At 44.2% G+C, this 12,500-nt stretch overlaps 1 protein-coding gene across 2 annotated transcripts in view; it reads left to right on the forward strand.

The window, feature by feature from the left end:
* Window positions 1–12,500, forward strand: part of LOC139405544 (neuropilin-2-like) — a 398,312-nt gene that overhangs the window by 330 nt on the left and 385,482 nt on the right. For both annotated transcript variants that reach the window (XM_071147961.1, XM_071147960.1), the window contains exon 1: window positions 1–581. This exon is cut by the window's left edge and continues 330 nt beyond it. In XM_071147961.1, coding sequence (XP_071004062.1) covers window positions 509–581 — 73 coding nt within the window. In that variant the 5' untranslated portion in view covers window positions 1–508. The remainder of the gene's footprint in view (window positions 582–12,500) is intronic.

A 12,500-nucleotide genomic window follows, 5' to 3' on the forward strand; every position in this document is an offset into this window, starting at 1 on the left:
ACCGGAGGGAGAAAGTCAAAGGAAAGATAAGGACATATGTTGTCACTGGATTTCGAGGCAGCCAAAAAGAAAAACAACTCACTTCAGACATGAGCTCACAGAACGCGTCAAATCAGTGGACTAAAACCGCTACGGACCTTCTGAATTGATACAGATGATTTAGTTTTAGCTGTATTTTGTCTACGGCTTTATTTCGTTGGAATAGAAGATCCTCTGGGTGATATTTATGTTCTATTTAAAAAAAAAACAAATCTTGTGGCGGGGTAGAATGGTTTTGAATCTATTCAATTATTGAATTGAAATAACCTGGGGAAAATATTTCTATTTCTTTTTAAGAGGAAACAAAATAAGGTGGTGGAAATCGCCGTTGTGGAGAACCCCGACCACAGACAGACCCATTCTCAGTGGAGACGCGTGAGTGGAGAAAACAGTTTGGAAAGGTGCGAGGAGGACTTTTACTGCGACTTCTTCTCTCCAAGATCAGGAGACTAAAACTTCACCCAGCAACATGGATATATTAACGTGGCTGTGTGGATGTTTACTGGCGGTTTGCTTACCACAAGTAGTTCTCGGTGAAGAAGGTACGTGTTTTTATGGAGCGAGTCCGTTCGCAGCCCTACAACGGCTGTTCTCACAAATGGGTTATGTGTCATTTGAAATATGACTTTGAACCGCTTTGCTTCAGCAAAAATATTGCCCATTTATTAATACATCATTATATTTCCTTCTAAAGGGAAAATAAGATGAGAACAGTGGTTTTCCCTAGTCTAGTCTTCCCGAACTAGTCTTTCCTATTTTATTTAGATGTGGATTGAAATCTCGTTCGGTCTTTCAGCACATGTTTTAATTTATCAAGTTCAAAATGAGGGTTTTATACCTCAAACAGTCAATTACTCAACGACATGTAGTGACAGAATCTGCTGTGTGGAACTGTCAGCGGGACTCGACGTGCGTAGAGACCGCCGCGGCAGTTCTCTTTAGGGAAGGTAATTCCTAGCGCCGCGGGCGTCATCGGGAGCCGGTTTAGTTCTCCGGGGGGAGTCGGGGCTGCTGGACGTCTTACAAAACCTACGATTTAAAAATAAGTGAAATAACGTTTCACCTACAATAGCAATATGCCCAATATTTCACTGAGATTATAATACAAATGTTTTAGTGTAGTGAGGGATTTAGAAACAATGTATTGTGTTCTGGTATCATCAGGGCGTCTGTGTAAATTCTAAATGTTCACTGTGAGTGTTTAGATACGAACAGTCAACGGGTTAGCTTGACATAGAGGCCAATCTACACAAACAAGCTTTGTTATAATTTAGTAGGATCATTCAAATCCAACATGTTCTTAATCGTCAGGTTAACCTTTGATTATATGAGTGGATTATGTTTGGATTTAATTTGACTGTCTTGGTCTAATTAATGATTTGTGTTTAGATGTTCACTTTAAATGTAATTTATTCCAGTCTGTTTAGTGTAAACCTAATGGTTTATGTTTCCAATATTGACATTATTCCCATGTTATTTATCATAATCATGTATAGGCTTGCTACAGCGTTACCCCTCGGGAGCCTGTTTTATCTCCTAACAATCCATATAGCTTGTGGCTAAAATGCGTAGGCATTGTTTCAATTGATTGCTGTCAAATGGTAGTTTGTTACTAGGAAATCAGAACATGATTTGCGTCTGTTACACGACGTAGCCTACAGCGGGTAGAAAACGTCTTTAAAGTTGCGTGAAGGTAGTCAGCCTTTCACTTGAACCGGTGCTTGTTTTTTTGGCCATTTGAAACGGATCGACTTTACGTTAAATGTTTCTCTTGAGAGCCGAATGTAGAGGCTGGAGTACCTTGACAGAGATTAGTCCGGTGTAGAGCTCCATGACAGGGACCGTGAAGACAGACCCTGAAAACTAAGCAGCCTAAACGTTTGTGAGGAAGACTTCTGGTTTCTCTTGTCTATTGGATTTCACGGATCCCGTCTCGTCTCTTCAAAATCGAATGACATGTTGTTTTCTAAATAATCTCAAACATATTTCAAAGGTATATATATATATATATATATATATATATATATATATATATATATATATATATATATATATATATATATATATATATTTGCTCTAAAACCAAATTAATATATATATATAGTTAGTACATTGACCATATATCGTACAATAGTAATAACATTATAATAACACGATGCAACGTTGATCATGCTGCAGTTATTAGAATACTTCACTATCTTATCTTTTCCCATTAGATACACTTTATAATCCGTTGACCTTTATATCACAGTAATAACATGGTAATAACACACACATTTTATCCATCATAATCCATTCATCATGTTTGGAGGATTATTTTTTTTTTTTACCAGGGGTGTTGGAAGGTATATAACCCTACCGTAAGCTATTACCTTATTTTCAAGAGGAACGGCTTTGAACTGAACCAGTGTGACGCCCCAGGGCATCTGGAACAGTAGCCAGATATCAGTAGCTCTTTCTGGGAAGAAAACCATTAGTTTAGCCTGGTGCTGCTGCTCTCCTTCCTTCATTTATACCGATATGAAGAGCTAGACAAATTAAACAACTTGACGAGACTGAATGCTGTGTGTGTGTGTGTGAGAGAGAGAGAGAGAGAGAGAGAGAGAGAGAGAGAGAGAGAGAGAGAGAGAGAGAGAGAGAGAGAGAGAGAGAGAGAGAGAGAGAGAGAGAGAGAGACGTTCTCTCTGATTCAGCCAGGGTATCTCGTCATATGGGTAAATAAACCTTTTGCTAATGATCAGTTGACATATCCTCTCACTATGGAAGTGGAAACAATGATTGGCTACTGCTACAGAACTTCAGACAGAGAGAGCTTCCAACATAGCTCAGGCAGTAGGAAGCTCTCTCATCCATTTACATGCAGATGATACAGTCTTATATTCAGCTGACCCCTCCCCGGTTTTTGTGTTAAATGCTCTACAACAAAGCTTTCTTAGTGTCCAACAAGCTTTCTCTACCCTTAACCTTGTTCTGAACACCTCCAAAACAAATGTCATGTGGTTTGGTAAGAAGAATGTCCCTCTTCCCACAGGTGTTATTACTACCTCTGAGGGTTTAGAGCTTGAGGTAGTCACCTCATACCAGTACTTGGGAGTATGGCTAGACAATACACTGTCCTTCTCTCAGCACATATCAAAGCTGCAGGCTAAAGTTAAATCTAGACTTGGTTTCCTCTATCACAATCGCTCCTCTTTCACCTCGGCTGCCAAACTAACCCTGATTCAGATGACCATCCTACCCATGCTAGATTACGAATACATCATTTATAGATTGGCAGGTAAGGATGCTCTCGAGCGGCTACATATTCTTTACCATTCGGCCATCAGATTTGCCACCAATGCTCCTTATAGAACACAACACTGCACTCTATACTCCTCTGTAAACTGGTCATCTCTGTATACCTGTCGCAAGACCCACTGGTTGATGCTTATTTATAAAACCCTCTTAGGCCTCACTCCCCCCTATCTGAGATGCCTACTACCAGCCCTCATCCTTCACATACAACACCCGTTCTGCCGGTCACATTCTGTTAAAGGTCCCCAAAGCACACACATCCCTGGGTCGCTCCTCTTTTCAGTTCGCTGCAGCTAGCGACTGGAACGAGCTGCAACAAACACTCAAACTGGACAGTTTTATCTCAATCTCTTCATTCAAAGACTCAATCATGGACACTCTTACTGACAGTTGTGGCTGCTTTGAGTGATGTGTTGTTGTCTCTACCTTCTTGCCCTTTGTGCTGTGCCCAATAATGTTTGTACCATGTTGTGCTGATACCATGTTGTGTTGCTACCATGTTGTTGTTATGTTGTGTTGCTACCATGTTGTTTTGCTACCATGTTGTTGTTATGTTGTGTTGCTCCCATGTTGTGTTGCTACCATGTTGTGTTGCTACCATGTTGTTGTTATGTTGTGTTGCTACCATTTTGTTGTCATGCTCTGTTGCTACCATGCTGCGTTGTCATGTGTTGCTACCATGCTGCATTGTCATGTGTTGCTACCATGCTGCGTTGTCATGTGTTGCTACCATGCTGTGTTGTCATGTGTTGCTACCATGCTGTGTTGTCATGTGTTGCTACCATGCTGTGTTGTCATGTGTTGCTACCATGCTGTGTTGTCATGTATTGCTGCCTTGCTGTGTTGTCATGTGTTGCTACCATGTTGTTGTTATGTTGTGTTGCTACCATGTTGTGTTGCTACCATGTTGTTGTTATGTTGTGTTGCTCCCATGTTGTGTTGCTACCATGTTGTGTTGCTACCATGTTGTTGTTATGTTGTGTTGCTACCATTTTGTTGTCATGCTCTGTTGCTACCATGCTGCGTTGTCATGTGTTGCTACCATGCTGCATTGTCATATGTTGCTACCATGCTGCGTTGTCATGTGTTGCTACCATGCTGTGTTGTCATGTGTTGCTACCATGCTGCGTTGTCATGTGTTGCTACCATGCTGCGTTGTCATGTGTTGCTACCATGCTGCGTTGTCATGTGTTGCTACCATGCTGTGTTGTCATGTGTTGCTACCATGTTGTTGTTATGTTGTGTTGCTACCATGTTGTGTTGCTACCATGTTGTTGTTATGTTGTGTTGCTCCCATGTTGTGTTGCTACCATGTTGTGTTGCTACCATGTTGTTGTTATGTTGTGTTGCTACCATTTTGTTGTCATGCTCTGTTGCTACCATGCTGCGTTGTCATGTGTTGCTACCATGCTGCATTGTCATATGTTGCTACCATGCTGCGTTGTCATGTGTTGCTACCATGCTGTGTTGTCATGTGTTGCTACCATGCTGCGTTGTCATGTGTTGCTACCATGCTGCGTTGTCATGTGTTGCTACCATGCTGCGTTGTCATGTGTTGCTACCATGCTGTGTTGTCATGTGTTGCTACCATGCTGTGTTGTCATGTGTTGCTACCATGCTGTGTTGTCATGTGTTGCTGCCATACTGCGTTGTCATGTGTTGCTACCATGCTGTGTTGTCATGTATTGCTGCCTTGCTGTGTTGTCATGTGTTGCTACCATGCTGTGTTGTCATGTGTTGTTGCCATGCTGTGTTGTCATGTGTTGCTACCATGCTGTGTTGTCATGTGTTGCTACCATGCTGCATTGTCGTGTGTTGCTGCCATGCTGTGTTGTCATGTGTTGCTACCATGCTGTGTTGTCATGTGTTGCTACCATGCTGTGTTGTCATGCGTTGCTGCCTTGCTATGTTGTCGTCTTAGCTCTCTCTTTATGTAGTGTTGTGATGTCTCTCTTGTCGTGATGTGTGTTTTGTCCTATATTTAAATGTTTACATATTTAATCCCAGGCCCCTGTCCCCGCAGGAGGCCTTTTGCCTTCTGGTAGGCCATCATTGTAAATAAGAATCTGTTCTTAACTGACTAGTTAAAGAAAGGTTCAATAAAATAAACAAAAATTAATCAGTCAGTGCCTTTGACAGGATTATAATCCAGTGTTTTCTACAGGATTATAATCCAGTGTTTTCTACAGGATTATAATCCAGTGTTTTCTACAGGATTATAATCCAGTGTTTTCTACAGGATTATAATCCAGTGTCTTCTACAGGATTATAATCCAGTGTTTTCTACAGGATTATAATCAGTGTTTTCTACAGGATTATAATCCAGTGTCTTCTACAGGATTATAATCCAGTGTCTTCTACAGGATTATAATCCAGTGTCTTCTACAGGATTATAATCCAGTGTCTCTTACAGGATTATAATCCAGTGTCTTCTACAGGATTATAATCCAGTGTTTTCTACAGGATTATAATCCAGTGTTTTCTACAGGATTATAATCCAGTGTCTTCTACAGGATTATAATCCAGTGTCTTCTACAGGATTATAATCCAGTGTCTTTTACAGGATTATAATCCAGTGTCTTCTACAGGATTATAATCCAGTGTCTTCTACAGGATTATAATCCAGTGTCTTCTACAGGATTATAATCCAGTGTCTTCTACAGGATTATAATCCAGTGTTTTCTACAGGATTATAATCCAGTGTCTTCTACAGGATTATAATCCAGTGTTTTCTACAGGATTATAATCCAGTGTTTTCTACAGGATTATAATCCAGTGTCTTCTACAGGATTATAATCCAGTGTCTTCTACAGGATTATAATCCAGTGTCTTCTACAGGATTATAATCCAGTGTCTCTTACAGGATTATAATCCAGTGTCTTCTACAGGATTATAATCCAGTGTTTTCTACAGGATTATAATACAGTGTCTTCTACAGGATTATAATCCAGTGTTTTCTACAGGATTATAATCCAGTGTCTTCTACAGGATTATAATCCAGTGTCTTCTACATTGGCTTGTCTGGCTGCGTCACGTGTAGAGGCTTGGTATGTTATGTGGTGTTCTATCTGTCTGCCTACTCATGGTCCAAGTTCGGTGTTTACTAGAACTGAACAGCTGCACCATGGGAATGCATTTCTCTGTGTGTGTGTGTGTGTGTGGGCTCACTACTTAATGTTCAACAGTTTGAGAGGAGAATGTTGTTGTTCTGGTCATGGAGAGAATTGATCCTCTCTTAATAACTTTATCGCGTTTGTTTTCACACTTTACATTAGCAGATGTCTCTCCTTGATTCGATTACCAGAGATTTGATCCTTTCTCTTGTACACAGTGGTATAAAATTTATTTAAAAGTAATTTGATTGTATCCTAGTTCTGGTTAGCTGGGTAGTACATTGTGTTGTTAGTCCTCCTGAAAGAGGAAGAAGGTGCCTACCCTTTCCTCTCTTCCCCATAACATCCTTCCCTCAACCTGGATGTGTTTTGGGACCTCTTTGTCTCTCTGGCGCTCAGATCTTCTTTGTAGTTTTCCACCGTGGTTTGAAATAAGGCACCTGGTTAGGGTCACGACCCCCCACCTCACTCTGGCTAGGGTCACAACCCCCCCACCTCACTCTGGCTAGGGTCACGACCCCCCACCTCACTCTGGCTAGGGTCACGACCCCCCACCTCACTCTGGCTAGGGTCACGACCCCCCCCACCTCACCCTGGCTAGGATCACGACCCCCCACCTCACTCCGGCTAGGGTCACGACCCCCCACCTCACTCTGGCTAGGGTCACGACCCCCCACCTCACTCTGGCTAGGGTCACGACCCCCCCACCTCACCCTGTCTAGGGTCACGACCCCCCACCTCACTCTGGTTTAGGGTCACGACCCCCCCACCTCACCCTGGCTAGGGTCACGACCCCCCACCTCGCTCTGGCTAGGGTCACGACCCCCCCACCTCACTCTGGTTAGGGTCACGACCCCCCAAATCACTCTGTTATGGTGTGTGTGTGTTACAGACAGACTGTGATGAGGGGATGTGGTTGGTTGTGTGTTAAGGTGTGTGTGTTACAGGCAGACTGTGATGAGGGGATGTGGTTGGTTGTGTGTTATGGTGTGTGTGTTACAGACAGACTGTGATGAGGGGATGTGGTTGGTTGTGTGTTAAGGTGTGTGTGTTACAGACAGACTGTGATGAGGGGATGTGGTTGGTTGTGTGTTATGGTGTGTGTGTTACAGACAGACTGTGATGAGGGGATGTGGTTGGTTGTGTGTTAAGGTGTGTGTGTTACAGACAGACTGTGATGAGGGGATGTGGTTGGTTGTGTGTTAAGTTGTGTGTTATGGTGTGTGTGTTACAGACAGACTGTGATGAGGGGATGTGGTTGGTTGTGTGTTAAGGTGTGTGTGTTACAGACAGACTGTGATGAGGGGATGTGGTTGGTTGTGTGTTAAGGTGTGTGTGTTACAGACAGACTGTGATGAGGGGATGTGGTTGGTTGTGTGTTAAGGTGTGTGTGTTACAGACAGACTTTGATGAGGGGATGTGGTTGGTTGTGTGTTAAGGTGTGTGTTATCTTGTCTTTTTGCTGTTGACACTTTCTCTCTGTGGCTGATGGTCATCATACTATCTGATACATCAGAGAGGGAGAGGGAGGTGGCTGATGGTCATCATACTATCTGATACATCAGAGAGGGAGAGGGAGGTGGCTGATGGTCATCATACTATCTGATACATCAGAGAGGGAGAAGGAGGTGGCTGATGGTCATCATACTATCTGATACATCAGAGAGGGAGAGGGAGGTGGCTGATGGGCTGGGTTAGTCTGTGTGTCTGGCAGGGTTAGTCTGTGTGTCTGGCAGGGTTAGTCTGTCTGTGTGTCTGGCAGGGTTAGTCTGTCTGTGTCTGGCAGGGTTAGTCTGTCTGTGTCTGGCAGGGTTAGTCTGTCTGTGTGTCTGGCAGGGTTAGTCTGTCTGTGTCTGGCAGGGTTAGTCTGTCTGTGTGTCTGGCAGGGTTAGTCTGTCTGTGTCTGGCAGGGTTAATCTGTCTGTGTGTCTGGCAGGGTTAATCTGTCTGTGTGTCTGGCAGGGTTAGTCTGTGTGTGTCTGGCAGGGTTAGTCTGTGTGTGTCTGGCAGAGTTAGTCTATCTGTGTCTGGCCTACCTGCTTCATCATACTATCTGATACATCAGAGAGGGAGAGGGAGGGGCCTACCTGCCTCATCATACTGTCTGATACATAAGAGAGGGAGGGGCCTACCTGCCTCATCATACTATCTGATACATCAGAGAAAGAGAGGGAGGGGCCTACCTGCCTCATCATACCATCTGATACATCAGAGAGAGAGAGGGAGGGGCCTACCTGCTTCATCATACTATCTGATACATCAGAGAAAGAGAGGGAGGGGCCTACCTGCCTCATCATACTGTCTGATACATAAGAGAGGGAGGGGCCTACCTGCCTCATCATACTATCTGATACATTAGAGAGGGAGGGGCCTACCTGCCTCATCATACTATCTGATACATCAGAGAGGGAGGGGCCTACCTGCTTCATCATACTATCTGATACATCATTGAGGGAGGGAGAGGGAGGGGCCTACCTGCCTCATCATACTATCTGATACATCAGAGAGGGAGAGGGAGGGGCCTACCTGCTTCATCATACTATCTGATACATCAGAGAGGGAGGGAGAGGGAGGGGCCTACCTGCTTCATCATACTATCTGATACATCAGAGAGAGAGAGAGGGAGGGGCCTACCTGCTTCATCATACTATCTGATACAGAGAGGGAGGGAGAGGGAGGGGCCTACCTGCTTCATCATACTATCTGATACATAAGAGAGGGAGCGAGAGGGAGGGGCCTACCTGCTTCATCATACTATCTGATACATCAGAGAGGGAGGGAGAGGGAGGGGCCTACCTGCTTCATCATACTATCTGATACATCAGAGAGAGAGAGAGGGAGGGGCCTACCTGCTTCATCATACTATCTGATACAGAGAGGGAGGGAGAGGGAGGGGCCTACCTGCTTCATCATACTATCTGATACATAAGAGAGGGAGCGAGAGGGAGGGGCCTACCTGCTTCATCATACTATCTGATACATCAGAGAGGGAGGGAGAGGGAGGGGCCTACCTGCTTCATCATACTATCTGATACATCAGAGAGGGAGGGAGAGGGAGGGGCCTACCTGCTTCATCATACTATCTGATACATCAGAGAGGGAAGGAGAGGGAGGGGCCTTCCTGCTTCGTCATACTATCTGATACATCAGAGAGGGAGAGGGAGGGGCCTACCTGCCTCATCATACTATCTGATACATCAGAGAGAGAGGGAGGGGCCTACCTGCCTCATCATACTATCTGATACATCAGAGAGAGAGGGAGGGGCCTACCTGCCTCATCATACTATCTGATACATCAGAGAGGGAGGGAGAGGGAGGGGCCTACTTGCTTCATCATACTCTCTGATACATCAGAGGGAGAGAGAGGGAGGGGCCTACCTGCTTCATCATACTATCTGATACATCAGAGAGGGAGGGAGAGGGAGGGGCCTACCTGCCTCATCATACTATCTGATACATCAGAGAGGGAGGGAGAGGGAGGGGCCTACCTGCTTCATCATACTATCTGATACATCAGAGAGGGAGGGAGAGGGAGGGGCCTACCTGCTTCATCATACTATCTGATACATCAGAGAGAGAGGGAGGGGCCTACCTGCCTCATCATACTATCTGATACATCAGAGAGAGAGGGAGGGGCCTACCTGCCTCATCATACTATCTGATACATCAGAGAGGGAGGGAGAGGGAGGGGCCTACCTGCTTCATCATACTATCTGATACATCAGAGAGGGAGGGAGAGGGAGGGGCCTACCTGCCTCATCATACTATCTGATACATCAGAGAGAGAGGGAGGGGCCTACCTGCCTCATCATACTATCTGATACATCAGAGAGGGAGGGAGAGGGAGGGGCCTACCTGCTTCATCATACTCTCTGATACATCAGAGAGGGAGAGGGAGGGGCCTACCTGCTTCATCATACTATCTGATACATCAGAGAGAGAATGGGAGAGGCCCAGCACATTTCATGGTTGCTGGGCAACGGGCAGAGGAAAGACAGACTACAGCTTACTGAGGACAGACGGACACACAACCATCTCAAATGTGAGACTCTCCCCACCACCCCGACTTTCTGAAAAATCAACTCATATTTTAATTACGGAATGGGATCACTGAATGAGTTCCTCTTTCATTATTTCAACCTCATTCAAAGGTTTTTAACCAATTTTTGTTGGAAAAGAAACCGACTCCTTGGAAACTATGAGGGAAATGAATCTGCAACTCTCTGAAAAACAAAGTCAGATATTTGCAATTCAGGCCAACAAACAAGATCAAGTTTAATCTCGCGAGGCGAGAAGTGCAGGAAGTGCTGAAACGGGAAACATAACAGAACATACCATAGAGTTACCAGGATGAGAGTCAGAACATACCATAGAGTTACCAGGATGGGGGAGTCAGAACATACCATAGAGTTATCAGGATGAGAGAGTCAGAACATACCATAGAGTTATCAGGATGAGAGTCAGAACATACCATAGAGTTATCAGGATGAGAGAGTCAGAACATACCATAGAGTTATCAGGATGGGAGAGTCAGAACATACCATAGAGTTATCAGGATGAGAGTCAGAACATACCATAGAGTTATCAAGATGAGAGTCAGAACATACCATAGAGTTACCAGGATGAGAGTCAGAACATACCAGAGAGTTACCAGGATGAGAGAGTCAGAACATACCACAGAGTTACCAGGATGAGAGAGTCAGAACATACCATAGAGGTACCAGGATGAGAGTCAGAACATATCATATCGTTATCAGGATGAGAGAGTCAAAGCATACCATAGAGTTATCAGGATGAGAGAGTCAGAACATACCATAGAGCTACCAGGATGTGAGAGTCTGAACATACCATAGAGTTACCAGGATGAGAGAGTCAGAACATGTGATCAGGATGAGAGTCAGAACATACTCTAGAGTTATCAGGATGAGAGTCAGAGCATACCACAGAGTTACCAGGATGAGAGAGTCAGAACATACCATAGAGTTATCAGGATGAGAGAGTCAGAACATGTGATCAGGATGAGAGAGTCAGAACATAACATAGAGTTATCAGGATGAGAGTCAGAACATACCACAGAGTTACCAGGATGAGAGAGTCAGAACATACCATAGAGTTATCAGGATGGGAGTCAGAACATACCATAGATTTACCAGGATGAGAGTCAGAACATGTGATCAGGATGAGAGAGTCAGAACATACCATAGAGTTATCAGGATGAGTGAGTCAGAACATACCATAGAGTTATCAGGATGAGAGTCAGAACATACCATAGAGTTACCAGGTTGAGATTCAGAACATACCATAGAGTTACCACGATGGGGGAGTCAGAACATTCCATAGAGTTATCAGGATGGGGGAGTCAGAACATACCATAGAGTTATTAGGATGAGAGTCAGAACATACCATAGAGTTACCAGGATGAGAGAGTCAGAACATACCATAGAGTTACCAGGATGAGAGTCAGAACATACCATAGAGTTATCAGGATGAGAGTCAGAACATACCATAGAGTTACCAGGATGAGAGAGTCAGAACATGTGATCAGGATGAGTGTCAGAACATACTCTAGAGTTATCAGGATGAGAGTCAGAACATACCATAGAGTTACCAGGATGAGAGAGTCGGAACATACCATAGAGTTACCAGGATGAGAGTCAGAACATACCATAGAGTTATCAGGATGAGAGTCAGAAAATACCATAGAGTTACCAGGATGAGAGTCAGAACATACCATAGAATTACCAGGATTAGAGAGTCAGAACATACCATAGAGTTACCAGGTTGGGAGAGTCAGAACATGTGATCAGGATGAGAGAGTCAGAACATACCATAGAGTTATCAGGATGAGAGTCAGAACATACCATAGAGTTACCAGGATGAGAGAGTCAGAACATACCATAGAGGTACCAGGATGAGAGAGTCAGAACATACCATAGAGTTACCAGGATGAGAGAGTCAGAACATGTGATCAGGATGAGAGTCAGAACGTACTCTAGAGTTATCAGGATGAGAGTCAGAACATACCATAGAGTTATCAGGATGAGAGTCAGAACA

Source organism: Oncorhynchus clarkii, chromosome 3 (genome assembly GCF_045791955.1).
Source record: "Oncorhynchus clarkii lewisi isolate Uvic-CL-2024 chromosome 3, UVic_Ocla_1.0, whole genome shotgun sequence".
In the NCBI taxonomy this organism is placed as follows: domain Eukaryota; kingdom Metazoa; phylum Chordata; class Actinopteri; order Salmoniformes; family Salmonidae; genus Oncorhynchus; species Oncorhynchus clarkii.